Here is a 27,271-nt window from a genome sequence, read left to right on the forward strand (position 1 = left end):
GCTCCACTTCCAATCCAGCTCTCTGCTGTGTCCTAGGGAAGCAGTAGAAAATGGCCCAAGTCCTTGGGCCACAGCAGAGAGCTGGATCAGAAGTGGTGCAGCCTATACTTGAACTGACGCTCACATGGGATGCCGGTACTACAGGGGCAGCTTTACCAGCTATGCCACAGCACGAGCTACTAGAATTTTTTTTAAAGGTTCATTTATTTATTTGGAAAGAGTTAGAGAGGTAGAGAGACACAGAGATCTTCCATCTGCTGATTCACTACCCAGATGGCCACAATGGCCAGGGTTGGACCAAGACAAAGCCAAGAGCCAAGAGCTTCATATAGATCACCCACATGGGTGGCAGGGCCCAAGCACTTGGGCTGTCTTCCACTGCTTTTTGCAGGCTGTTAGCAGGGAGCTAGATAGGAGCAGCCAGGATGTAAACCAGCACTGATATGGGATGCCAGCATCACAGCTGGCAGCTTTTTTTTTTTTTTTTTTTTTTGACAGGCAGAGTGGACAGTGAGAGAGAGACAGAGACAAAGGTCTTCCTTTGCCTTTGGTTCACCCTCCAATGGCCGCCATGGCCGGCACGCTGCAGCTGGTGCACTGCGCTGATCCGATGGCAGGAGCCAGGTACTTATCCTGGTCTCCCATGGGGTGCAGGGCCCAAGCACTTGGGCCATCCTCCACTGCACTCCCTGGCCACAGCAGAGAGCTGGCCTGGAAGAGGGGCAACCAGGACAGAATCCGGCGTCCCGTCCGGGACTAGAACCCAGTGTGCCGGCGCTACAAGGCGGAGGATTAGTCTTTTGAGCTGCGGCACCGGCGACAGCTGGCAGCTTTACCAGCTAAGCTACAGCTAAAGGATGTTGCCCCATCCTTTTGGAACTGAACATACAACTTAAAAAATGGATATGAAAATAAGGAACCAATATTGGAATAGAGACAGAAAAACAAATGCAGATCAGTTAATATATCCTGAGGATAGTTAACTTAGACCTGAACAGTGAAAAGGAACTGGCATACAAACAGCCTTTGTTTTTTTAAAAAATTAATTAATTTGAAAGGTGGGGGTTACAGAGAGGGAGGGAGATACAGAGGGAGGGAGATACATCTGCTTAATAACTCCTCAAATGGCTGCAACAGGTGAGGCTCGGCCAGGCTGAAGCCAGGGAGCCAGTAAGTTCATCTGAGTTCCTATATGGGTGGCAGGGGCCCAAGCACTTGGGCTATCTTTGCTGCTTTCCCAAATGCATTAGCAGGGAGTTGTACCAGAAGTGAAGCAGTGGGGACTCAAACTGGTGGTCACGAGGGATGCCGGCATAGCAGGCTGCAGCTGAACCTGCTACACTACCATACCAGTCCCCAAACAGCCTGTTTGTGAAAGATGAAACATTCTGTGCTTAGCTCTGAGTCATTAGAAATGTGCTTTTATCTAGAAGGTGAAAAAAGATTAGAAGAAAGAAGAAAATAGATTAAATGAGGTCTTAAAAACGGTTCCTTGTTGTCCATGGGAAAGTGTTTGGCTTTTACTGTAGGAAAACAAAAACCACCACAAAGTTGTTGATATAGACATGGTTAAATTTTAATCTACATTAGCAGTATCTCTACATGACACTAATGATCAGTGCTACAGCTGTAGATTTTGATTCCTGTTCTCTGAATTGGTTCCTGAACATTGTACTTACCAAAAAGCTCCCAAGGTGCTGATCAACGCTGCAATTTTAAATATGCCGACTAAATCTGCTCCCTTTATCACAAAGCTCACAATTTTATAATACATGATAGCATTCTCTGAGCTTTTGTCTCTCTCCAAATTTCATAACACCATTTTAACCATTCATTGACACTGTGAATTATTTTCAGTTGTTTCATCTGCTTTCTATAATCATTTTCTTTTTATGACACATGAAAAGAAAAGTGATTTTTTCCATTTCTTTCAGATTTGGAGTGCAGTTATGAGACAAAGAGTTTATCTATAGGAAAGGACATTCTTGAAAACAATGGTTCTCAGTTGGAAATAACAGAAGGCAGCAAATTTTCTGGTCTCAAAAGGTCCATTTTCAGAAATAACTCACGGAGCAAAATCAGGATTGAAGCACAAAGACCTGAAGTAGAATGTTTCAATCCAATGAAAGTCATCTGTAGAAAAGTGCCCAAGTACAAAAATCACAGATTTCTTAGATAACTCAGAGAAGGCATGACAGTGAGAAGTCCTTTGAATATATGGAATGTGAAAAATTCTTTAATTCTGACTCAAACTTTGATGAATATCAGAGAATACATACTGGTGAGAGAAAGTATAAATGTAATGAATGTTGGAAAACCTTTGGGATAGATAAGATAAGTTACATATAGTACAACTGAATATTCATACTGGTGTCAGGCCTATAAATACATGGAATACAAGAATACATTTACTTTTAATGAAGACCTTCCTGTATACCAGAAATTCCATAGTAATGAGAAGTTCTATAAATGTAAGGAATACAAAAGAACCTTTGGAAGAGTTGCAGAAGTTACTCCACTTCAAAAAATTCATGATGGTGAGAAACCTTATGAATGTACTCTGTGGGAAATCCTTTAGATTGAATGGAAAACTTACTTAACATCAGAAAATCCATACTGATGACAAACCTTACAAGTGTATGGAATGTGGCAAAGACTTTAGATTTCATTCACAACTTACTGAACACCAGAGAACCCATACTGGTGAGAAACCATACAAATGCTTACATTGTGATAAAGTTTTTAGAATTAGTTCACAGCTCATTGAAGATCAGAGAATTCGTACTGGGGAGAAACCTTTGTAGAGAACTTGCCGGACATCAGAGAATTCATACTGGTAAAAATCCCTATGAATGGCCGGCACTGCAGCTCACTAGGCTAATCCTCCGCCTGTGGCGCTGGCACCCCGGGTTCTAGTCCCAGTCAGGGCACCGGATTCTGTCCCAGTTGCTCCTCTTCCAGCCCAGCTCTCTGCTGTGGCCCAGGAGTGCAGTGGAGGATGGCCCAGGTGCTTGGGTCCTGCACCCCATGGGAGACCAGGAGAAGCACCTGGCTCCTGGCTTTGGATCAGCGCAGTGCACTGGCCGCAGCGGCCATTGGGGGGTGAACCAATGGAAAAGGAACACGTTTCTCTCTGTCTCTCTCTCACTGTCCACTCTGCCTGTCAAAAAAAAAAAAATCCCTGTGAATGCAAGGTGTATGGAAAGGTCTTTAGAAACAGTTCATCCCTGACTAGACATCAGAGAATCCATACTGGTGAGAAACCCTATAAGTGTAAAGAATGCAAGAAAGCTTTTGGAGTAAGTAGTGCACTTACTCGACATCAGAGAATCCACAACTTTACCAATGTAAGGAATGTGGGACATTCTTGAGACTTGGACACTTATTCAACATCAGAGAATTCATACTGGAGAGAAACCATATGAATGCAAGGATGTGGAAAGGCTTCTCAACATAGTGCATCCTTTACAAAACCTCAGAAAATTCATACTGGTGAAAAATCCTATAGGTGTCAGGAATGTGGGAATGCCATTAGTGTGGATAAGCCTTGGGCCTCTGCACCTACATGGGAGACCTGGAAGAAGCTCCTGGTTCCTGGCTTCAGATTGGTGCAGCTCTGGCTGTGGCGGCCATCTGGGGAGTGAACCAGCGGATGGAAGACCTACCTCTTTCTTTAACTCTGTTTTTCAAATAAATCTTTAAAAAAATTTTAAAAAAATGATGTTTCTAGGCTCCATGGCCCCTCTGTATTTAGAAATAGAATTGTCCAATCATAGAGGATGTATATTTTACAGCTTTGTTCAATATTACCAGATATTTCACCTTTTTATATCAATTAACATTGTTAATGTCTACTGATATACGATGGTCTCTGTTAGTCCATTTCTAAATGTGTGGAATACTCATACATATTTACCTAATGTTTTGAGTGAGTTTCCATGTGAGTTTATTATCTGAGCTTTTTTTCTTTTTAAACGTTTTTTAAAGAATTATTTTATTTATTTTGAAAGACAGAGGAGTTACAAAGAGAAGTAGAGCCAGATAGAGAGTTCTTCCATTCTGCTGGTTCATTCCCCAGATGACCACAACGGCCAGAGCTGAGCTGATCTGAAGCCAGGAGCCACCTTCCTACAGGTCTCCTATGTGGGTGCAGGGGCCCAAGGCCTTGAGCCGTCTTCTACTGCTTTCCTAGGCCATAGCAGAGCTGGGTTGGAAGAGGAGCAGCCGGAACTTGAACCAGTGCCCATATGGGATGCTGGTGCTGCAGGCTGGGGCCTTAACCCGCTGCACCACAGCACTGGCCTCTGGGCTTTTTTTTCACACTGACTTTTGGTATTTGTGCTCTTTTGCCTTTTCATGGTTTTGTTTGTAACATTCAAATACTTTTCTGTGCTTTATAATTCTTTGCTTGTTAGGTGTAATGTACTTATCTTCCTCCAGAACTGAAGATCCCATTTAGACAAAATGTAGCCCTGCATTTTTAATGTAATTTTCTTGTTTTGTTATTTTTATTTTTAGATATATAATCTCCCTTTATTTCATCAGATGGTTGACTTTTTTTTTATTTGTTTGACAGGCAGAGTGGACAGTGAGAAAGAGAGACAGAGAGAAAGGTCTTCCTTTGCTGTTGGTTCACCCTCCAATGGCCGCCACGGCTGGCGCGCTGTGGCCAGCGCACTGCGCTGATCTGAAGGCAGGAGCCAGGTACTTATCCTGGTCTCCCATGGGGTGCAGGGCCCAAGCACTTGAGCCATCCTCCACTGCACTCCCTGGCCACAGCAGAGAGCTGGCCTGGAAGAGGAGCAACTGGGACAGAATCTGGCGCCCCAAGGGGCAGAACCTGGGACAGAACCCGGTGTGCCAGCGCCGCAAGGTGGAGGATTAGCTTAGTGAGCCGCGGCGCCGTCTTGGTTGACTTTTATTGTTATTTTGTGTTCACACAGTATATTTCTCTAAATATATGTCATACACACACAGAAAATTACTTTTAAGGAGGCATTTCTTCTCCAGTCAGTACCAACCAGGATTCAAATGGAAGAAATGCTTTTGTCTGTTTGATGCCAATTATTAACCTAATCAGTGTCTTAAAAGTTAGCAATCTTTTTTTTTTTTAGATTTATGTATTTGAAAGTCAGAGTGACACAGAGAGAGAAGGAGAGGCAGAGAAAGAGAGAGGTCTTCCAACTGCTGGTTTACTCCCCAGATGGCCACAACAGCCGGAGCTGCGCCGATCTGAAGCCAGGAGCCAGGAGCTTCTTCCGAGTCTCCCACCAAGGGCTTGGGTCATCTTCCACTGCTTTCCCAGGCCATAGCAGAGAGCTGGATCTGAAGTGGAGCAGATGAGACTCAAACAGGCGCCCATATGGGATGCTGGCAGTGCAGGTGGCAACTTTACCCGCTACGCCACAGCGTCAGCCCATAAAATTATCATTCTCTTAAAAACCTTTCGCTGGCGCCGTGGCTCAATAGGCTAATCCTCCACCTTGCGGCGCCGGCACACCGGGTTCTAGTCCCGGTCGGGGCACCGGATTCTGTCCCGGTTGCCTCTCTTCCAGGCCAGCTCTCTGCTATGGCCAGGGAGTGCAGTGGAGGATGGCCCAGGTGCTTGGGCCCTGCACCCCATGGGAGACCAGGAAAAGCACCTGGATCCTGGCTCCTGCCATCGGATCAGCGCGGTGCGCCGGCTGCAGCGGCGGCCATTGGAGGGTGAACCAACGGCAAAGGAAGACCTTTCTCTTTCTGTCTCTCTCTCTCACTGTCCATTCTGCCTGTCCAAAAAAAAAAAAAAAAAAAAAAAACCTTTCAAAGGATAGACATCTATAAATATTTCAGTGATTATAAACTGGTTACTGGACTTATAATTAGAGGGTTTACAATGATACATTATCACATTTCTATTGGTTTTGCATATAACATTTTTGATTTTGATTCCTTTTCATAATTTCCTCACGGGGTTGGGGCAATTCAACAATCAGTCTACCTTCCTTAACTTTAGTAATCATCCATAATCATATCTGTTAAGGCAGCTGACCTGGTTTTGTAGTCAATAAGATCATGAACCACTGGTTTTTGGATTTTTGTAAGAGAATTTAACTATTAAATTTAAGTAAATCTATATCACCATCATTTATTATATTTTAAATTTGAAATTGATGTATCTCCCAGAATTTATATGCTCTTGAAGTTTTATATGGTTACCAATGGTAAGCCATTTTCTCATTTTATATACTGAGCTATGTTTTCCATGTTTCTTATTAAAGTAGCTTAGAGATATGTAATTGGTGGCTACTTCATTTCCTATTCAGGAAGAGAATGAGTTTCTGTTGTTCCTTTTTATTAGGATATTTCCTACTTTATATCTTTGAAATAGAGTAGCACATTGTTTACTGAGCTATTATGTGAACACCACTACAGAATTAATCTTTTTAAAAAGATTTATTTTATTTATTTGAAAGGCAGAGTGACAGAGAAAGGGGGAGATACAGAGTAAGAGATCTCCCAACCTCTGGTTCACTCCCCAAATGGCTGCAATGTCCAGGCGGAAGCAGAGGCCCAAGTACTTGGGTCATCTTACACTGGTTTCCCAGGCGCATTAGCATGGAGCTGGATGGGAAGCAGAGCAGCTAGGCCTCTAACTGGCACTCTGATAATGGGATGCCGACGTTGTGGGTGGCTGCCTAACCCGGTGCACCACAGAGCCACTCCTGTTTTACTCTTGGATCCCACTCTACTTTGTTATTCTGAGTGCCTATGAGATCTTTTTTAAAGATTTATTTATTTATTTGAAACCCAGAGTTACAAGGAGAGCCAGAGGCAGAGAGAGAGATCTTCCATCCACAGTTCAGTTCCCCAAATTACCACAATGGACGGGGCTGGGCCTGGCTGAAGTCAGGAGCCAGGAACTTCTTCCTGGCCTCCCATGTGGATGCAGGGGCCAAGTACTTGATCCATCCTTTGCTGCTTTCCTGGGCACATTAACAGGGAGTTGGATCAGAAGCGGAGCAGTTGGGACTCAAACCAGTACCCATGTGGGATGCTGGCACTGCAGGCGTAGGCTTAACCTTCTATACTGCAGTGCTGGCCCAAATAAAATTTTTTTTTAAATGATGATACAAGGATTTGGTGCTAATCTGATAGAAATGCTGATCTTGGAGGAGGAAGAAAAACAATTCTCTTTCTTGTTCACCTACTACGGAAAGGCCATGTGAGGAGACAAGGAGCCAGACATCTTCTGGGAAGGGGGCCCTCAACAGGAATTGGATCTACCTGTACTTTGATGAGAGACTTCACAGCCACCAGAACTCTGAAAAAAAAAAAACAGTGTTATTTAAGCCACACAATCTGAGTTTTACAGCATCCTAACCAGAAGATAGAATTTGGTACCATGGAATAGGGTTGTACCAGGAAAATTGCTAAAAATATGGAAGTTAAGGATTTAGAACTGATCATGGGCAGAGAGGCTCGAAGAGTTGTGAGGTAAATATTAGTAATGGGGATGTTTAAAGATGATTCTGAAAAACTTAATAAACATTCAAGGTAATTATTGATAGGTAAGAATTTGGATCAGCCATATTTTACTTCTTTTATAGTAGCTTTGCTGATCTTTTGTTCCTTCAGATGATATTCTTTATCAGTGTATTTTGATTACTTTTTAAAATTTTTAGTGTATATGTTAAGAGCTTTTGCTTTGTGGTTACAATTATATTTACAAGGAACATCTTATAGTTAGAAGAGATTATGTTTAATTGATAATATTAATCACAGAACAAAAAATACTCTCACTCCATTCCTTCCGTGCACTTTTTTTCTTTTTTTTAGATTTATTTATTTACTTGAAAGTCAGAGCTACACAGAGAGAGGAGAAGAGGCTGAGAGAGAGAGAGAGAGAGAGGTCTTCCATCTGCTGGTTCACTCCCTAACTGACTGCAACGGCCGGAGCTGCACCAATCCAACGCCAGGAGCCAGGTGCTTCTTCCAGGTCTCCCATGCAGGTGCAAGGACTTGGGCCATCTTCTACTGCTTTCCCAGGCCTTAGAGGAGAGATGGATCGGAAGTGGAGCAGCCAGGACTCAAACTAGCGCCCAATGGGATGCTGACGCTGCAGGCAGCAGCTTTACCTGCTACGCCACAGCGCTGGCCCCCAGATTTTTTTTTTTTTTTGAATTACACATTAACATCCCTTTCTTTTCTGTTTAAAAATTCCTTTAGCTTTCTTGTAAGGCAGGTTGGATTGTCTGCCCCATCATTTTTGAAGGAAAGCTTTGTTGGGGACAGTATTTTTTTTTTAATATTTATTTATTTTACTTGAAAGGCAGAGTTACGAAGAGGCACAGGCAGAGAGAAAGAGAGGTCTTCCATCTGCTGGTTCGCTCCCCAAATGATTGCAATGGCCAGAGCTGGGACGATCCAATGCCAGAAGCCAAGTTCTTCTGGGTCTCCCACATGGGTGCAGGGGCCCAAGTACTTAGGCCATCTACTGATTTTCCAGGCCACACTAGAGAGCTGGATCAGAAGTGGAGCAGCCAGGACTCAAACTAGTGCCCATATGAGATGCTGGCAGGTGATGGCTTTACCCGCTATCCCACACCCTTAAACAATATTCTTAGCAGTTTTTCTCCTTCTTATGCAGTTTGAATATGTCATTCAACATCCAACTTTGAGAAATGAACTACCCATTGTGTTAAAACTCTCTTCTCTTGCTGTTTAGGATCCTCTTAATGCCCTTGATTTTTGAGAGTTTGATTATAATATCTACTGGAAGTATTATTTGGATTGAATCTGATTGGTGAGCTTCAACTTTCTTCTATATAGATTCTACTTTCTCCAGGTCTGAAAAGTTTTTTCTTCTTTCTTGAAATAAATTGTATAGCATTTTTTTATTCTCAAATCCTTCTTTGACACCAATGACATTTGATGATGTTCCATACATCCCATAACTTTTCATTCCTTTTTTTTTCTTTTTCTGTATTCTCTATTTTCAAGAAACTTGTTTTTGGGGCTGGTGCTGTGGCGAGTGGGTTAATGCCCTGGCCTGAAGTGCTGGCATCCCATATGGACACGGGTTCGAGTCCCGGCTGCTCCACTTCCGATCCAGCTCTCTGCTATGGCCTAGGAAAGCAGTAGAAGATGGCCCAAGTCCTTGGGCCCCTGCATCCATGTGGGAGAACTGGAAGAAGCTCCTGGATCCTGGCTTTGAATCAACACAGCTCCAGCTGTTGCAGCCAATTGGGGAGTGAATGAGCAGATGCAAGACCTCGCTCTCTCTCTTTCTCTGCCTCTTTTCTGTGTAACTGACTTTCAAATAAATAAATAAATCTTTAAAAAAAACCACATTTTTTACTTCACTGATTATTCTTCTTGGATGGTTCTGCTGTTGATGCCCTCTGTTGTATTATTCATTTTGCATACTGTACTTTTCAGCTCCAAGTATTATAGCATTGTTTTTTTAATTGCTTCAGTCTCTCCATTTCTGGAATCACACACACTGTAAAGCCACATTACACATGAGTCTTACACTGACTCCTTGGCTCATGTAAGCTCTTATTTGGATGGGTTGGTGGGAAATTTGTGGAGGTTACAGGTAGTGTGGGAGCCCTGTTCAGGCACTCAAGACTGGACAATCTGTGGACCTTGCTTCCTGCCATGTAACACTCTTCAATAGTCTGCATTATGGAGTCCTCTCTGGCACAGGTGGACAGCCACTCAGGCTCTACACATTGGCTTCTGCTACCCTCATCCCCTCTCTGTGTTCCTAGTCTCATGCAGGTAATTCAGTTCTGTTTGGGGTGAGGCAGGAGTCAGTCTCCTGTGGAGGAAGTCAGGTTGATGTAGAAGTCAAGTATCCACCACTGGCTTACATTCTCCAGTGTAAAAACCATGATTCTGGGAGAAGTAGCATATGTTGTCTCACAGTACACTGGGGAGAGGCGACATAGCAATTATAAGGATCCAGTATTTTTTAATTATTTAATTTTTTTTTTTTTTTTGGACAGGCAGAGTAGACAGTGAGAGAAAGAGAAACAGAGAGAAAGGTCTTCCTTTTTCCCTTGGTTCACCCCCCAATGGCTGCTGCGGCCGGCATGCTGCGCTGATCCGAAGCCAGAAGCCAGGTGCTTCTCCTGGTCTCCCATGTAGGTGCAGGGCCCCAGGACTTGGGCCATCCTCCACTGCCTTTCCGGGCCACAGCAGAGGGCTGGACAGGAAGAGGAGCTATCGGGACAGAATGTGGTGCCCCAGCAGGGACTAGAACACGGTGTGCCGGCGCTGTAGGTGGAGGATTAGCCTATTGAACTGCAGCACTGGCCAAGATCCAGTATTATCATGTGTGAATAGTTTTTAAAATTGATGTTTTCTTAGGGAAATTATTACTGTAGCATCTTATTGTACAGTCTTGCTCCAATTAAGACAGAGTGGCTAAGTGGATTTATAAAAAAAGATATATGGAAAAAGATATTCCATAAGATATTTCATGTACATGGGAATAGGAACTAAAAAAAAGCAGCAGGGGCAGTCATTTGGTGCATCAGTTAATTTACCATTTGTGGCACCTGAATGTCATATCACAGTGCACAGTTCAAGGCTGGGTTACTCTGCTTCTGATACAGCCTCCTGCGAATGCACATGCTAGAGACAGCACTGACAGCTCAAGGACTTGAGGCCCTGCCACCCATGCAGGAGACCCAGATTGAGTTCTGGACTCTTGGCTTTGGACTGGTCCAGCCCTTGGCTATCATGGGCATTTGGGAGAGTGAACCACTGGATGGAAGATCTCTGTCTCTGTCTCTGTCTGTCTCTCTTTCTGCCCTTCAAATAAAATGTAAAAAAAACCAACTTAAATGGTTTTAAAAGCAAGGCAGAAGTAGCTATACTTAGAGATATCAAATCAAAGGTATCAAGAGATAAATGAGGTCATTTACATAATGATAAAAGGGCCAATATTACAATATACAGCAATTGTAAATATATATTCACCAAATCTAAGCACACTTTAAAAATAACTGATTTGGGCCGGCACGGTGGCGCAGTGGGTTAACGCCCTGGCCTGAAGTGCTGGCATCCCATATGGGCGCTCCTATTCCAATCCAGCTCTCTGCTATGGCCTGGGAAAGCAGTAGAGAATGGCTCAAGTCCTTGGGCCCCTGCACTCATGTGGGAGATCTGGAAGAAGCTCCTGGCTCCTGGCTTCGGATCGGCGCTTGCGGCCATCTAGGGAGTGAATCATCGGACAGAAGACTCTCTCTGCCTCTCCTCTCTCTGTGTAACTCTGACTTTAAAATAAATAAATAAAATCTTTTTAAAAAAATAACTGATTGAAGAGAGAAAGACAAATACAGTAGGAGGACTTATATAAATACCCCCCATTTTAGCAATGAACAGATGATTAAGCAGGAAATCAATGATGAAACATTGGATTTCAACTACTGGAGCCAAATGGGCCTAACATATTTGGAGAACAGTCCAACCAATGGCTGCAGAATTCATATTGTCCTCATCTGTATATGAAACATTCCACAGGACAGATTGTTTGAGATATGATAGGTTACAAAACACATTTTAGCAAAATCAAAAAAATTGAAACCATATCAACTATCAGTTTTTTTACAACAATAGAATAAAACTAGAAGTGAACAAAAGGAGGCACTTTGGAAACTACAAATGTATGGAAATTAAATGTTCTAAGGGAAGTTTATAGTATTAACAATCTACTTCTGGCGCTGTGGCTCACTTGGTTAATCTTCCGCCTGCAGTGCCAGCATCCCATATGTGCACCGGGTTCTAGTCCCGGTTGCTCCTCTTCCAGTCCAGCTCCTTGCTGTGGTGGAGGGCAGTGGAGGATGGCCCAAGTGCTTGGGCACCTGCACCCACATGGGAGAACAGGAGGAAGCACCTGGCTCCTGGCTTCGGATCAGTGCAGCGTGCTGGCCGTAGCGGCCATTTGGGGGGTGAACCAACAGAAGGAAGACCTTTTTCTCTGTCTCTCTCCCTCACTAACTCTATCTGTAAAATTAAAAAAAAAAAAAATCTCAAATAACCTAATGTTGCATCTCAACGAACCAGAAACACAAGATTAACCCCAAAATTAGTAAAATGAAAGAAGACTAGAGTCCCCAGAAAAAAACCTAAAAAATTTTTTTAAAAATCCAAAATATTAGGCCGGCGCCGCGGCTCACTAGGCTAATCCTCCGCCTTGCGGCGCCGGCACACCAGGTTCTAGTCCTGGTCGGGGCGCCGGATTCTGTCCCAGTTGCCCCTCTTCCAGGCCAGCTCTCTGCTGTGGCCAGGGAGGGCAGTGGAGGATGGCCCAAGTGCTTGGGCCCTTCACCCCATGGGAGACCAGGATAAGCACCTGGCTCCTGCCATCGGATCAGCGCGGTGCGCCAGTCGCAGCGGCCATTGGAGGGTGAACCAACGGCAAAGGAAGACTTTTCTCTCTCTCTCTCTCACTGTCCACTCTGCCTGTCAAATAAAAAAAAAATCCAAAATAGTAATAAACAGGTTTTGAACATACAAGCTTGAAAAACTTTTAGCCAGACTAAGAAAATGATTTAAAAAAATAAAATAATAGATGAAAAAGGAGACATTAAAAATGGTACCCCAGGCTGTTCTGTCTGTGCACGGGCAATAAACCTTTTCCCTTACTCAGGTGTTTGGTGTGTTCTGTGGTGGCCTTTCCTTACTCAGATCCAGGCTCTCCCATCGACATTGCTCTACCTGAGCTCTGTTGGGATCCTGGATTTCTGCCAATCACAAAACTCACCCCCGGACCTCTTCCTTCACCACCGAACGCTCTGTCATCTTCATCCACACACCGGCCCTCCAAATTCTGAGGTAAGACGTGGAAAGGGAAATTCTCATGGCGATTACTACTACGGGTTGTGGTTCTACTCTCTCGTCAAGTCCTGGTACTGGGCACCACAACCTCTATGGACACTATGTCCGGGCAACAGTGGGCATGGGGGATGACTCAACCTCCTGTTTCCCTCCTAGGGGGTAAGCCCTGGGCTCCAGTGGGCGCTTGGGTGATGACCCCTGCCCTCTGTTCCCATATCCTCTAGTCAGATGGCCGGGATCTGCCAGTCCGACTCTACGTGCAGTCACCATGGGAACTTCTTCATCCAGTGTTCTGTCTGATCCTCCTCTTGGTTGTCTCCTACCTTGACAACCTGTTAAAACAGCAAGTTTAACCCCAACATTTTGGGATCTCTACCACTTCTTTGAGAGTTCGGAATAGTGAAAGGAGATTTCCTAAGACCTAGTCTCCCAGTACAGGCTGCTGTTCTCTCTGTGCACGATGAGGCAGCCTGTCAGGTGTCCCCCACTCAACAATACACCTTTTCCCTTAAAAAAAAACAAAAAACAAAAAACAAAAAACTGGTACCCCAGATATACAAAAGATTGTAAGAAAGTTCTGTGAATGATTATATGCCAATAAATTGGATAACTTGGAAGAACTGATAACTTCCTGGGCACATATAACCCACCAAGAATCAATCAAGAATAAACAAAATGTAAAAAACACAAAAATGAGTAATGAGATTGAGGCAGTGATAAATCTTACATCAGTGGGGCCAGCGCTATGGCGCAGCAGGTCAACGCCCTGGCCTGAGTGCCGGCATCCCATATGGGTGCTGGTTCAAGTCCCAGCTGCTCCACTTCCGATCCTGCTCTCTGCTATGGCCTGGGAAAGCGGTATAAAATGGTCCAAGTCCTGGGGCCCTGCACCCGTGTGGGAGACCCGGAAGAAGCTCCTGGCTCCTGGCTTCCAATCATCTCAGCTCTAGCCATTGTGGTCATTTGGGGAGTGAACCAGCGGATGGAAGACACTCCCTCTCTCTCTCACTGTCTCTCTGGCTCTACCTCACTCTGTAACTCTGTCTTTCAAATAAATAAAGTAAATCTTTTAAAAAAATCTTACGTCAAAAAAAAAAAACAAAAAACATTTCCAGGATGGCAAAGTGATGTAGTATGTACTGTGCAGCAGTGATGGCTATACTGCTAAATTCTACAGAACATTTAAAGAAGTAATACTGGGGCGAGCCTTGTAGCATAACGGGTTAAGCTGCTGCCTGCAATGCCAGAATTCCAGTTTCCTGGCTGCTCTACTTCTGATCCAGCTCTTGTAACAGCCTGGGAAAGCAGTGGAGGATGGCCCAATTGCACCCACATGGGAGACCTGGAAGAAGCTCCTGGCTCCTAGCTCCTAGCTCCTAGCTCCTAGCTTCAGTCTGGCCCAGACCCAGCCATTGTGGCTATCTGGGGTGTAAAACAGTAGCTGGAAGAATCTCTCTAACTCTGACTTTCAAATATTTAATTTTTTTTTCAAGAAAAGCTGTTCTTTGTGTAGCACCATATCCCCACTTCACACAGGAGTGGGAAAAGGAGTCAAAAGAACAAATGCCCACTAAGTCTGTGTCATGCTCCATGTCCACACCTTCAACGAACTGTCAGAGAAGCCCAGTCTAACAACTTTTGCTTATGTCTATAGGGGAACTTAGGACATACAGAGCTTTTTGTCTTTTTTTTTTTTTTTTGAGGTAGACACAGTGCTCCTTCAAAGGAAATTGGATTTTTATAGCAGGAAAGGAGAGAAATATGAGCTTTGGGTTAGCTTCACATGTGGAAAAACAGTATCTTATATTTAAGATATTCTCAGATACACATGTATACACATAGTATGTCTAAGTATATGTATATATAGACATATATGTGTATCCATATATGTGCATACAAAATCCATATATGTGCATACAAAATTTTGTGTATACAAAATCATAATAATATTCACCCCAAATGAATGGAACCATTTGCCATATTAATAAAAGAAATTGAGGGAGTACAAGGAACATATTTCCAAAGAGAAAGAGTACATTCTAGGTTACTTGATAGGTCTTTGTTAGATATTTGCCAAGAAAAAAAATGATGTCATGAAAAAAATAAACCATTTCAGGAGCAAAGAAAACACGGCACCTTACACCTGGCTTTTAGATGTCACAGCAATTACTTCGTCTTTCTCTCAGGACTTCTCAGTCTCCCTCTCTCAAAATATTTATTTAGGAGGTGGGCAGGTGAGGGCAGAGGGACAGTGATTACATTACAACGTTGGTTTACTCTCCAAAAAGCCACAACAGCAGGGCTGGGCCAGGCCGAGGTCAGAAGCCAGGAAGTCCATTTGGGTCTCCCACCTGCGTGGCAGGGCTCTAGTACATGAGCCTACATCTACCATTTCATGCCTTGCTTCCTAGATGCCCAAGAGGAGTAGCTGGGACTCCTACCAGCCTATTACGGTGTGCGGCCACCCCCGCGGCTGCTTGACCGGAGGCACCACGCCAAGTCTCTTGAAGGACAGATGAGTGCTTACTCTGCTTGCCCCTCCCCTGCCACAGGAGGGCTATCAGAGGATCCTGGGGCTGCCCTCTCGATGTGTCATAGAAGGGTGCCCCTTTTGATCGCCACACGCTGAATATGTGCATCAGATTATCACACTGCACCCACAAATACATGGTTAAATTTTTAAAGTGTCCCCTTTACTCTCTAGGGGCTGAAATATCTTGTGCCTCTAGAAGTGGCTATATGGGGGGCCGGTGCTGTGGCGCAGTTGGTTAAGGCCCTAGCCTGCAGCCCCGGCATCCCATATGGGCACTGGTTGGAGTCCCAGCTGCTTCACTTCCAATCCAGCTCTCTGCTATGGCCTGGGAAAGCAGTAGAAGATGGCCCACGTCTTTGGGCCCCTGCACCTGTATGGGTGACCCGGAGGAAACTCCTGGCTCCTGGCTTCAGATTGGTGCAGCTCTGGCCGTTGTGGTCATTTGGGGAGTGAGTCAGTGGAATGGAAGACCTCTCTCTCTCTGGCTCTACCTCGCTCTGTAACTCTGGCTTTCAAATAAATAAAATGGTTCTTAAAAAAGTGGCTGGGGCTGGCGCTGTGGCACAGTAGGCATCCCATATGGGCGCCAGTTCTAGTCCTGGCTGCTCCTCTTCCAATCCAGCTTTCTGCTGTGTCCTGGGAAAGCAGTAGAAGATGGCTCAAGTCCTTGGGCCCCTGCACCCACGTGGGAGACCCAGAAGGTCCTGGCTCCTGGCTTCAGAGCGGCACAGCTCCGGCTGTTGTGGCCATTTGAGGAGTGAACCAATGGAAGGAAGACCTTTCTCTCTGTCTCTCCCTCTCACTGTCTGTAACTCTACCTCTCAAATAAATAAATAAAATCTTTAAAAAAGTGGCTATATGTGACAGTATTAGTCACAGGTAAGACAGTCACACAGTGCTGCAGTCACACATCAAACACCCGCCTCCAAGTCACAACTTTATTCTCAAGCACCCCGGCCTCCATTCTCCGTACAGTTCTGCACACAGTCACAATCCCTACGGGGACACAGATTCATAGTCACAGTCACAAAGCTCCCTACACCGGCACACATACAGGAAAAACAGTCACAGCGTGACCAATCACACCGACCACAGGGACACACAGCCACATTCACAGGAACAGCCAAAGCACACTCGCACACGCAGCGTCTCACACAGTCCCACATTAACAACATACCACAGGGACTCGCAGCTTAACGCTCCCCACACCCGCACACATTGTGTGTATGCAATCACATACACACAACGCTGGGACATACAACCACACAATCACACAGTTTCACAACCGACCTTCTCATCCTGTTTTGCCCAGAGATTTAACTCTTAAAGCCTTGCCCCTGACTCTGAACTCTTCACTTTCACTGGATCTTGTCAGTCTATAGTTGTCTGACGGAATGATTCAGAGACCCGGGTCCAGGACAGCTCTCTTCAGAACCGCTATCCACGCAGCGCCCGATGCCCTCTGGGAAATGTAGTTCACAGCCGCCGCCGCAGTGAACAAGATGGTGTCTGGCCTGAGCCGCTCAGAGGGATTGTCCCGCCCCTTCGACCCCGCCTCCCGTAACCAAACCTCTCCTGGAAGTCACCTGGGGATCTTGGCCTAGCATCCATCTCCACCGTGGCTCCTATATAAAGACACGTCAGTGATTGAGCTGAGCTTAGCACACCCAACCCCCGTTCCTGAGGTAAACACAGAGAGTTAACATAGTTCGGAGACTCGCCTACGTGCACTCCTGTGCCCACCAGTGAAACATTCCCACAAGCTCTAGCAGAGGAGGAAGAAAAAAAAAGCGCGAAAGCCTGACTGGAACCACTGATCCTTCTGGGAAATGTAGTCCACAATAAAAAAGTGGGGGACTGACCAAGATCGGCTGAATGCGGTCTGATTCCCCAGCCCAAGCCTGGCGGCGCCCAGGAGACCTCTGGGAATGATCGGCCTCCAGCGGAGTGCGCAGGCGCGGATTCTCCTGCTCGCCATGGTCGTCTTTGTCTGCTGGTGAGTGTCGATTTGACTCCGTGGTACCTGGGATTCTGGGTCCCGAACCGGGCCAGTCAGTCTGTAGGGGAGGACTCGCGGCGCCGGCGTCTGGGCTGGGGAGGCTGACGTAGAGGATTCGCCCCCTATGACGTATGGTGTGCAGAGCTCGTGTGGATGGGGGAAGGGGACGCGAGGAGACGGGGGTTCGCAGGTGGGTGAGCGACGGTGTCAGGCGTGTTTGGGTTGTAGAGATAGTGAGAAACTCGTTCCGAGTTAGTGAGGGAGGCGGTCGTAACCTGTCAGCCTCACTGTTCTCATCTAACCATAGTAAGGATGCGGTGTTCTGGAGAATAAGCGAACAGCTAAGGAATTGAGTGGATACGTAATTTTAAAAGGGACTTATGTAACAGCAGGCCCAGCGTAGAGCAGGAAGCGAAATCAAGATGACTTTTTTAAGAAAGATTTCCGAAAAGCTTACCTTGCTGCCCAGACTCATCGTAGGCGTTGATTTCTCTTAAGGCTTGAGAGAAACTGGTGGGGCTGCTTGGAGAAGCTGTCACCTGAGGAGTCGCTTGACGAGTGCTGTCCGCTAGAGCAGACAGCACACAGTTGGGCAGCAAATTGTCCTAGCTTTGGGGCACAGAAGTCAAGAGACCCATTTATTTAAAGACCCCGTTATCACTGAGCCTGGTGATGTGACTTCTGATCTGTCTAGCTTGTCCCCAGACCCAATGGCTTTTAACTTTCTTCTATTTAGAAACACACTTCAAATATTTTGTCACACTTTTTTTTTTTTTTTAAGATTTCTTTACTTAAAAGGGAGAGTTACACAGACAGAGAAGCAGAAAGATATCTTTGGTTCACTGATTCACTCCCCAAATGGCCACAATGGCCAGGACTGGAACTCCATCCAGGTCTTCCAAGTGGGGAGTAGGGGGTCCAAGCACTTGGATCCTCTTCCACTGCTTCCCAGGCACATTAGCAGGGAGCTGGAATGGAAATGGAGCAACTGGGACTCAAACCGGCACCCATTTGGGATGTTGGTGGTGCAGGCCTTGGCTTAACCTGCTGTACCACAATGCTGGCACCCACACTTATTCTTCACATATTTTTCTATAAATCGAAAAAGTGAAGGACCAGGATACAAAAATTCATATAGAAACAGTTTTTGCGGTATCCAAAAAACAATTGGTAGAAGTTATAAAGAAGATGGGATTTTTATTTCTGGTTGTCCCTAACTATTGGTGCTCCTCCATTTCTGGCCTTGATCATCTGTTTCCACCCTGAGTAATCAAGAGCAACAACTTCCCACTCCCTGTGGCTTCATCCGACCCAGATGCGCGGCACAGTTCTGTTTGGATTGGAGGCTTGTCCTGACCTCTGGATGCCCACGTTCAGATGCATAGCAGACGGCTCTGCCTGAAAGTCGCACAGGAACTTCAAAGGTTTTATGTCCCGAGTGTCACACTTGTAGCTGCTCTTCCTGCTGTCTGCCTCCATTCACTCTCCCTCTGCTACCTGTTTCAGCAGTTCATAGCGTTGTCCAGCCAGGTTCTAAAGCTCTTCTATCTGAGTGAGAGAAGACCCTGTGAGGAAGTTTGACTCTATGAATTGTCAAACCCCATTACAAATTGCAAACCACGTTTTCGTCATTAGACACAAGAAATCATAAATATATACTTGCTGAATCAATGATTGAGCGTATAATTATAGAACTCTTGTTGTGATTAATCTCTCCTAGAGTAATATAACCTGGTTAGAGTATTAAGCCTCTAAAAGATTTTTTCTTCCCTAAGATTTATTTTATTTTGAAAATCAGAATTACTGACAATGAGAGACAGACATCTTCCATTCACTGTATCACTCCCCAGGTGGCCGCAACAGCCAGCACTTAGCCAGGCTGAATGTAGGGGCCAGGAGCTTCGTTTAGGTCTCCCCCACAGGTGGCAGGAGCCTAAACATTTGGGCCCTCTTCTGCTGCTTTTTCCAGGCCATTAGCAGGGAGCTGGCTCAGAAGTGGAACGGCTGGGATACAAACTGGTGCTCATGGGATGCTGGTATTGCAGACGGTAGCTTTACCCATTACGCCTCAATACTAGCCCTGGCCTCTAAAAGTTTTAAGAGCTCTGATTTATGAATACTCTCAGAAAATATTACCCTATATATTTTTTCCATTTTGCTTGAGGTCGATAACTTTACATTTATGAAAACAATGTTGTTACTGGAAAATGCTGTACAAAAATTTGACTTCAATCAGTAGCGATGTCACAAGAGATACTTGCTCAAAGGAACCTGTAGCAGAACTCTGTCAACTCAGTCTCCTGATTTCTCTATGTAATCTAAATTCAGAAAATAAGGGACCCTCTGTTTCCCATTTCTGTAATGTGTGGAACTTTTATTTATTTTTAGCTTTCACCTATTTATTATTTAGTGTGTATATATGTGTATGTGCATGTATGTGTGTGTAGCCTTTAAATCACATACTGGGGGCCAGCACTATGGTATAGCAGGCGGAGGATTAGCCTAGTGAGCCACAGTGCCAGCCTATATGTTCTTGTACTTTAAGGATTTTCTTTCTTGGTTTGAGAGATTTCTCAGTTACTAACATGTTTTTGTCTCATGGATTTTTCTATGTATTTATGAGTATTCTCTTGTTTTGTCTTGTGTGTTCTGTTTATTTTCAGCATATCTGATACTCAGTTTTAGATATATATCTTGTATATATACAGTTTAGTTGATTTTGCCATACTAGTAGTTGATAAATGTAGGTATGCATCAAAATCATGTCAAATACATGATACTTGGGTACTACCCTTGGATCTTTTAATTCAGGAGGTTGGGGGGGGGTTCAGAATTTTCTGTGTGAGTCTATCATAGTCCTTTTTTTCTAATAGTTAAGTTCTTATTTATTGGCATGGATATGTTTGGGAATGGTTCTCTAATGTATTTATGTTATGCATTCTGTTTTAAATTTTGCCTCATCTTTTTTTTTTTTTTTTTTATCTTTTTAGGTTATTAGGTTGTTTGGTTTTAAATATATCTTTCCTTAAAATTTGGAAGGTTTATTTTAGCTTCTCTGTGGTGCCTTTATAGTCATAACTTTTTCTAGTTTTATCCTTATTTGTTAGACAATATCAGTTTACTCCTCACTAAGGCTAATGGAGACTTTAATATGTTTTTAGTATCCCTCTTCTCTCTATAATGATTATGATTATTATTCTAGCTTTAAAAATGATCCATTATACTCCTCTTCCATTTCTCTCACATATATGACATTCATTGTACCTTTGCTTTTTATTCTTCTATCAAGGTCCTTTCCCTTATTTAACCTTAAACTTCACTTTTATTAAAATATCTTGATGTACTGGTGTTATGGCACAGTAGGTTAAGCCAATGCCTGCGATGCTGGCATCACATGTGAGTGCTGGTTCGAGTCCCAGCTGTTCCACCTCCCATCCAGCTCAGGCCTGGCCCAACGCTGGCCATTTGGAGAGTAAACCAGCAGATGTAAGCTCTCTCGCTCACTCTCTTGTTCTCTTTCTCTGTGTCTCTGCCTGTAACTCTGCCTTTCAAATAAACAAATAAATCTTTTAAAAATAAATAAATAAAATTAAAATCTCTCTGTTGCTTATAGGTCAGTCTCTATAAGCAATGAGCTCTAGTTCCATATCACAGCTACTGGGGAAACTCGGATCTTAAGTGTATACCACCTCTATTTTTCATTTTGAAGATATATATTGAAACTCACTGAGAGAAAAGACGGACTTTTTATCCTTCTGTCTACAGTCTTGAGCAGAAACAAGGGGATCATTAAATAATTCATTATTGTTTTACAGCTATAGTTTAGAAGGATTTCTTTTTTCAGCTTTATTGAGGTATGAATTGCATAATATAAAAGCACCTCCTTTAAGTAAATTATTTGATTAATTTTGCTGATTGTATATAATCATTACAACTAACACCAGTCAAGATATGGAGCTGTGTTTTGAAGTGGATATATACCATTTGTTATTACCACCAGCAGTGAAATGAGAGAGTTGTAATTACCTCACCTTTTTCACACTTGGGTGGGCATTCCTTTTAACTTCACCATTGTATTTTTAAGATTTATTTATTTATTTATCTAAAAGAGTTACACAAAGAGAGAAGGAGAGGCAGAGAGAGAGAGAGAGAGAGAGAGAGGTCTTCCATCTGCTGCTTCACTCCCAACTGGCCACAATGGTTGGAGCTGCTCCAATTCGAAGCCAGGAGCCAGGAGTTTCTTCCAGGTCTCCCACATGGGTGCAGGGGCCCAAGGGCTTGGGACATAGCAGTGAGCTGGATTGGAAGTGGAACAGCTGAGACTCGAACTGGTGCCCATATGGTATGCTGGCACTGCAGGCGGTGGCTTTACCCGCTACACCACAGCTCCAGCCCCATATGCATTTTCATAATTACTTGTTTAGGTGAATTTCTTTTAATATACTTAGTGGCCATTCTTATATCTTATTTTTAAAAATGCCTATCCATTTTTTTGACCATTTTAGAAAAATTGGGCTTTTAATTTTTTTATTATTGAATTTTAAGAGTTCTATGTCTGTAGTAGATATGGCATTTTTATCAGCTTTTCCATCTGTGCATGCCTGTTGTTTTTTTTTTTTAAGATTTATTTATTTATTTGAAAGAATTTGAGAAAGAAGGAGAGGCAAAGAGAGAGAGAGGTCTTTGATCCGCTGGTTCACTCCCAATTGGCCACAACGGCCAGAGCTGTGCCGATCCGAAGCCAGGAGCCGGGAGTTTCTTCCAGGTCTCCCACATGGGTGCAGGGATTTGGGCCATCTTCTGCTTTGCCAGGCCACAGCAGAGAGCTGGATCGGAAGTGGAGCAGCCAGGACTGCAGGCAGCGGCTTTGCCCCCTGTGCCACAGTGCCGGCCCCATGCCTGTTGTTTTAACTTGTGGAATTTTTCTGTTTTGTTTTTTTTTTTTTAATTTATTTTTTATTTTTATTAGAGAGCTCCCCCTATCAGCTTGTTTACTCTTCAGATGACTAAGATGGCTGGTGCTGGGCTAAGGTTGAAACCAGGAGCCAGGAACTCAATCTAGGTCTCCCACATGAGTGACAGGAACCCATTCACTTGAGCCATCACTGCCGCCTCCCAGGGTCTGCATTAGCAGGAAGCTGGAGTCAGGAGCTAGAGGCAGGTATTGAACCTAAGCAAGCATTAATATGGACCGTAGATTTTGTTTAGTTTTGTTTTGAATTTTAGAGCACAGAAAGAGATAAAGAAATCTGTGATCTATATGGTTTACTTCCCATATGTCTTCAACTGCCAGGACTGGACCAGGCCAGTGCTGCAAGCTTGGACCACTGACCCAGTCTGGGTTTCCCACACTGGTGGCACTACTACTTGAGCCATCACCTGCTGCATTCCAGGGGGCACATTAAAAGGAAACAAATTGAGAGCAGAGCCAGGGCTCAAATCTAGGCACTCTAATATTGGATGTGGGCATCCCAAGCAGCGTATTAACTGCTAGGCCAAATGCGTGCCTCATATGGCATCTTAAATATGAGGCCAAATACCTGCCATTGTGATCTGTATTTTTTTTTAAAGATTTTATTTATTTATTTGATAGAGTTACAGAAAGAGAGAGAGACAGAAAGGTTTTCCATCTGCTGATTCACTCCCCCAGTGGCTGCAATGGTTGGAGCTGGGCTGGTCAGAAGCCAGGAGCCAGGAGCTTCTTCCAGGTCTCCCATGTGGGTGCAGGAGCCCAAGCTCCTGCCATCTCCCACTGCTTTCCCAGGCCATAAGTAGACAGCTGTATCGGAAGAGGAGCAACCGGGACACAAACCTACAGTACCCATGTGGAATGCCGGTGCCACAGATGGAGACTTAGCATACTACGTCACAGTGCCGGCCTGTGTTTTTTTTTTTTTTTTTTTTTTTTTTTTTAAGATTTATTTATTTTTATTTGAAAGTCACATGTACACAGAGAGGGGAGAGGCAGAGAGAGAGAGAGAGAGAGAGAGAGGGAGGTCTTCTATCTGCTGGTTCACTCCCCAGATGGCCACAACGCCGGAGCTGTGCCGACCTGAAGCCAGGAGCCAGGAGCTTCTTCCAGGTCTCCCATGCGGGTGCAGGGGCCATGAACTTCGGCCATCCTATACTGCTTTCCCAGGCCATAGCAGAGAGCTAGATCAGAAGTGGAGCAGCTGGGTCTTGAGCCAGTGCCCATATGGGATGCCAGCACTGGAGGCAGTGGCTTTACCCCCTATGCCACAGCACCGGCCCCCCCTAACTGTTTTTGAAGAGTATTAGTTTTTACTTTTGATGAAGTCTACCATTTTTTCTTTTATGTTAATAGTGTTAGCACTCTAGTCATTTTGAGTGAGGTTTGGTTATGATATGTAGAAGGGTTGAGGCATTTTTTTCTAATTATGGAGGTTATAAATTAACAGCATATTACTAAAGTCATTTCTGGCAATGACTTATAAGAAAATGAGGATGTTAAAATTATTAATATTAAGAGGGCTTAGCCGGTACCGCGGCTCACTAGGCTAATCCTCTGCCTTGCGGCGCCGGCACACCAAGTTCTCGTCCCAGTAGGGGCGCCGGATTCTGTCCCAGTTGCTCCTCTTCCAGGCCAGCTCTCTGCTGTGGCCAGGAAGGCAGTGGAGGATGGCCCAAGTGCTTGGGTCCCTGCACCCCATGGGAGACCAGGAGAAGCACCTGGCTCCTGCCTTAGGATCAGCGCGATGCGCCGGCCGCAGCGCGCTGGTCGCGGCGGCCATTGGAGGGTGAACCAACGGCAAAGGAAGACCTTTCTCTCTGTCTCTCTCTCTCTCACTGTCCACTCTGCCTGTCAAAGAAAAAAAAATATTAAGAGGGCTTTATCAGGATAATATTGAAGATTTCCAGCTAATGGATGGAAAACAAATGTGTTAGAGCTAAAAAAAGGACTCTGCAGAAGAGAGGAAGTTGGGTTCCAGTGTATCAGTCCCAATAAAAGCAGACAGACAAATAAGTGAAAGCTGAAACTGATGATAATGATAGTTTTTATATTCACCTCAAGCACATATAGAACTACCTTATTCCTGAGGCCAGCATTGTGGCACAGGTTAGGCTGCTGTTTATGATGACAGTACCCCATAGTGCTAGCTACTCAGCTTTTGGTCCAGCTCCCGCCAATGTACCTGGCAAGGCAGCAGAAGATGGCCCAAATACTTGGGCCTGCCACCCACACCAGAGATCCAGATGGAGTTCTTGGCTCCTGACTTCAGCCTGACCCAGACCTGGGTGTTGTAGGCTTTTGGGAAGTGAACCAGGGGATGGTAGATCTCTGTCTTTCCCACTATCACTCTGTCTTTCAAGTAAATAAATCTTTAAAACAAAACAAACAACAAACACCCTTACTACAAATAACAACATGTTAGCTTGTCGGGCAATAGTATACTGCACTGCACATTACTATTCAATGTACATTATCCCAGCATCATATTTATATATAGGTATTTTCAAGTCTTGGTCATTTAAATATAGTACATTTCTCAAAATAAACAAGCTAGGTCTAGAAAATAGTTTTATGTGTGTATTTCTTAAATTACATGTCAATTATGTATATAATCTTTTGTTAAGTTTAACATTTAGTAAAAGCAACTTTTTTAAAAAAAGATTTACTGTATTTGAAAGGCAGAGCTACAGAGAGAGAGATCTTCCATCCACTGGTTCATTCCCCAAATGGCTGCAATGGCCAGGGCTGGGCCAGGCTGCAGCCAGGAGCTTCATCTAGTCTCCCATGTGGGTGGTATGGGTGTAAACACATGGGCCATCTTCCACTGCTTTCCCAAGCACATTAGCAAGGAGTTGGATTAGAAGTAGAACAGCTGGGAAGTGAACTGGCACCCATATGAAATGCCTGTGTCACAGGTGGTGGTATAACCCACTACACCACAACACTGGCCCCTAGAGGTAACTTTTGCACTAAACTTTGTTTTTTGTTTTTTGTTTTTTGTTTTTTTTCACTATTTAAAAATATTTTCAGATGCTTTAATTGTTCACGTGTTACTATTCTCAAAAGAACTCTTAGGGTCAGTGCCATGGCTCACTTTGCCTGCGGCGCCAGCATCCCATAAGGGCGCCGGGTTCTAGTCCCGGTTGCTCCACTTCTATTCCAGTTCTCTGCTGTGGCCCCGGAGGGCAGTGGAGGATGGCCCATGTGCTTGGGCCCCTGCACCCGCATGGGAGACCAGGAGGAAGCACCTGGCTCCTGGCTTCAGATTGGCACAGTGCCGGCCATGGCGGCCATTTGGGGAGTGAACCAACAGAAGGAAGACCTTTCTCTGTTTCTCTCTTTGTCTATAACTCTACCTGTCAAATAAATTAAAAAAAAAAAAAAAAAAAAAACCTCTTACAAATATTTATTTTAAAGTTTCCATAAGTGATATATTTATTGCTCAATTTAAGCTTTTATAGTTGTGTTATATGTAGGATAATGGGGCATAATGGGCTAACATTCAGGTACTAGAAAAAATGTTAGAATCTGTGTGCATCGTGGAGGTTTGTAAAACTGGGTTTCACTGTAGCAGTCTGGAATCTATTTCTTTTATATGACTTAATGTTAATTGTTGTAGGTATTCTCATGGGCTTGTCATCTTTTCTGTAAAGAAACCTATTGTCTCGCACTGAGAAACCACCAGTGTTCTTGGAGTTCAGCAGTAGAAAGGGGTTGGGTCCTTATGCTATATAAATATAAACTACTATAAACTACACATCGCCTTCCTTTCATTGTGGCACTCTCATCTACTTCGTCTGTCATCACTAATTTGGAGCTTCTCATTTGTACTTTGTCTTGATGGTCAACTTCCCATTTCCTTCCAGTCAGGAAAGTTGGAGGTATCCTTTCACAGCCATTTTTATAAGCCACACCTTCTACTCTTGCCCAGTCTTTCTGGTTATAGAACTTTTCTGTTAACATCTGTGTCACAAATTACCTTGTTTCTGGATGATACCCTCTTCTGCTGGTTTTTTATTTAAGCCACTCAGTTTTATTATTAACTTGTAGTCCTTTATTTGCTAGCCTTCCTTGATTTCCCGATTCTGCCCAGTTTTTAGTAGTATATACCTCCTTTCACACTTTTACTGTCATTTTAGTGGAGCTTCAGGACCTTGTTTAGATTGCTCTAGCCATTTTATTTCATATTACTTATCATCATAGGCTCACTTAATCTTATGTATGTTTCCTTCATCCAGTTTGTTGCCTCTTACTTTTTTTTCTTATTTTACTGGTTTATGAAATTTTTAAATGGTTGTATTTAAAAGTAGTTAAAACTACATATACCTATCAGTGTTATTTGTATTTGAGCTTTCTTTTATACAAAGAGACTAGATTTAAAGAGTCTATTTTATATTAGTACATTTCTGAAGTTTTATTATTAATAGTGGGAAAATTCCCAGATGTTATAGTGATGTTGATTGTAATGATAAATTATTTCACTGGATGCTTGCTACATGTCAGGAGCTACATATTTACTCATTTTCAATGATGATTCTTTTGTGTTTCCTTTTAGAAGAAGCCTGGGAAGTTTGTAAACAGATAAAGATGCAACATAAAAAACTTGTGAATTAAGTCCGATCTTTCTCAGTGAAATATAGACTGAGGAAAACTGTAAAAACATAGGAAACAGGAATGCATTTCCTCCGAGCACAGATATTGATTCTTCAAGCCTTCTGCATATAGGACTCAGTTCAAGAGAGTTGGGAACATCATTTATACATAATTTATCTTCAAATCTAAGAGAAGCTTTGAGAAAGCCACTAAGAATATAAAGAGAATGTGATATTTCATCCATTTTCATAATGATCTCATCTCTGGGATATCAGTCTGAAAAATGTCTTATATCATAAATTCAAGATTATTAGATACCTGAGAGTTAACATTAGAAACTTTA

At 43.8% G+C, this 27,271-nt stretch overlaps 1 protein-coding gene and 1 long non-coding RNA gene across 3 annotated transcripts in view; one reads left to right on the forward strand and one right to left on the reverse strand.

Moving 5' to 3' along the window:
- Positions 1 to 7,352, reverse strand: part of LOC138846476 (uncharacterized) — a 20,608-nt gene extending 13,256 nt beyond the window's left edge. The window contains exon 1 of one of the 2 annotated variants that reach the window (XR_011383990.1): positions 7,267 to 7,296. This is a non-coding gene — a long non-coding RNA (uncharacterized lncRNA). Of the gene's footprint in view, positions 1 to 7,266 lie in introns of both variants that reach the window. The other variant, XR_011383989.1, reaches the window with a different exon arrangement.
- Positions 1,925 to 27,141, forward strand: ZNF529 (zinc finger protein 529; the record flags this gene model as incomplete). Its single annotated transcript, XM_008257171.4, is given in 11 exon segments — positions 1,925 to 2,171; positions 2,174 to 2,340; positions 2,343 to 2,379; positions 2,382 to 2,559; positions 2,561 to 2,797; positions 2,799 to 2,849; positions 3,185 to 3,336; positions 3,339 to 3,374; positions 3,377 to 3,430; positions 3,433 to 17,360; positions 26,891 to 27,141. Coding segments are annotated over 10 exon segments (1,371 nt in total), but the record flags the coding sequence as incomplete, so codon positions are not given.
- Between the last annotated feature and the right edge of the window lie 130 nt (positions 27,142 to 27,271).

Source organism: Oryctolagus cuniculus, chromosome 18, assembly GCF_964237555.1.
Source record: "Oryctolagus cuniculus chromosome 18, mOryCun1.1, whole genome shotgun sequence".
NCBI lineage: Eukaryota > Metazoa > Chordata > Mammalia > Lagomorpha > Leporidae > Oryctolagus > Oryctolagus cuniculus.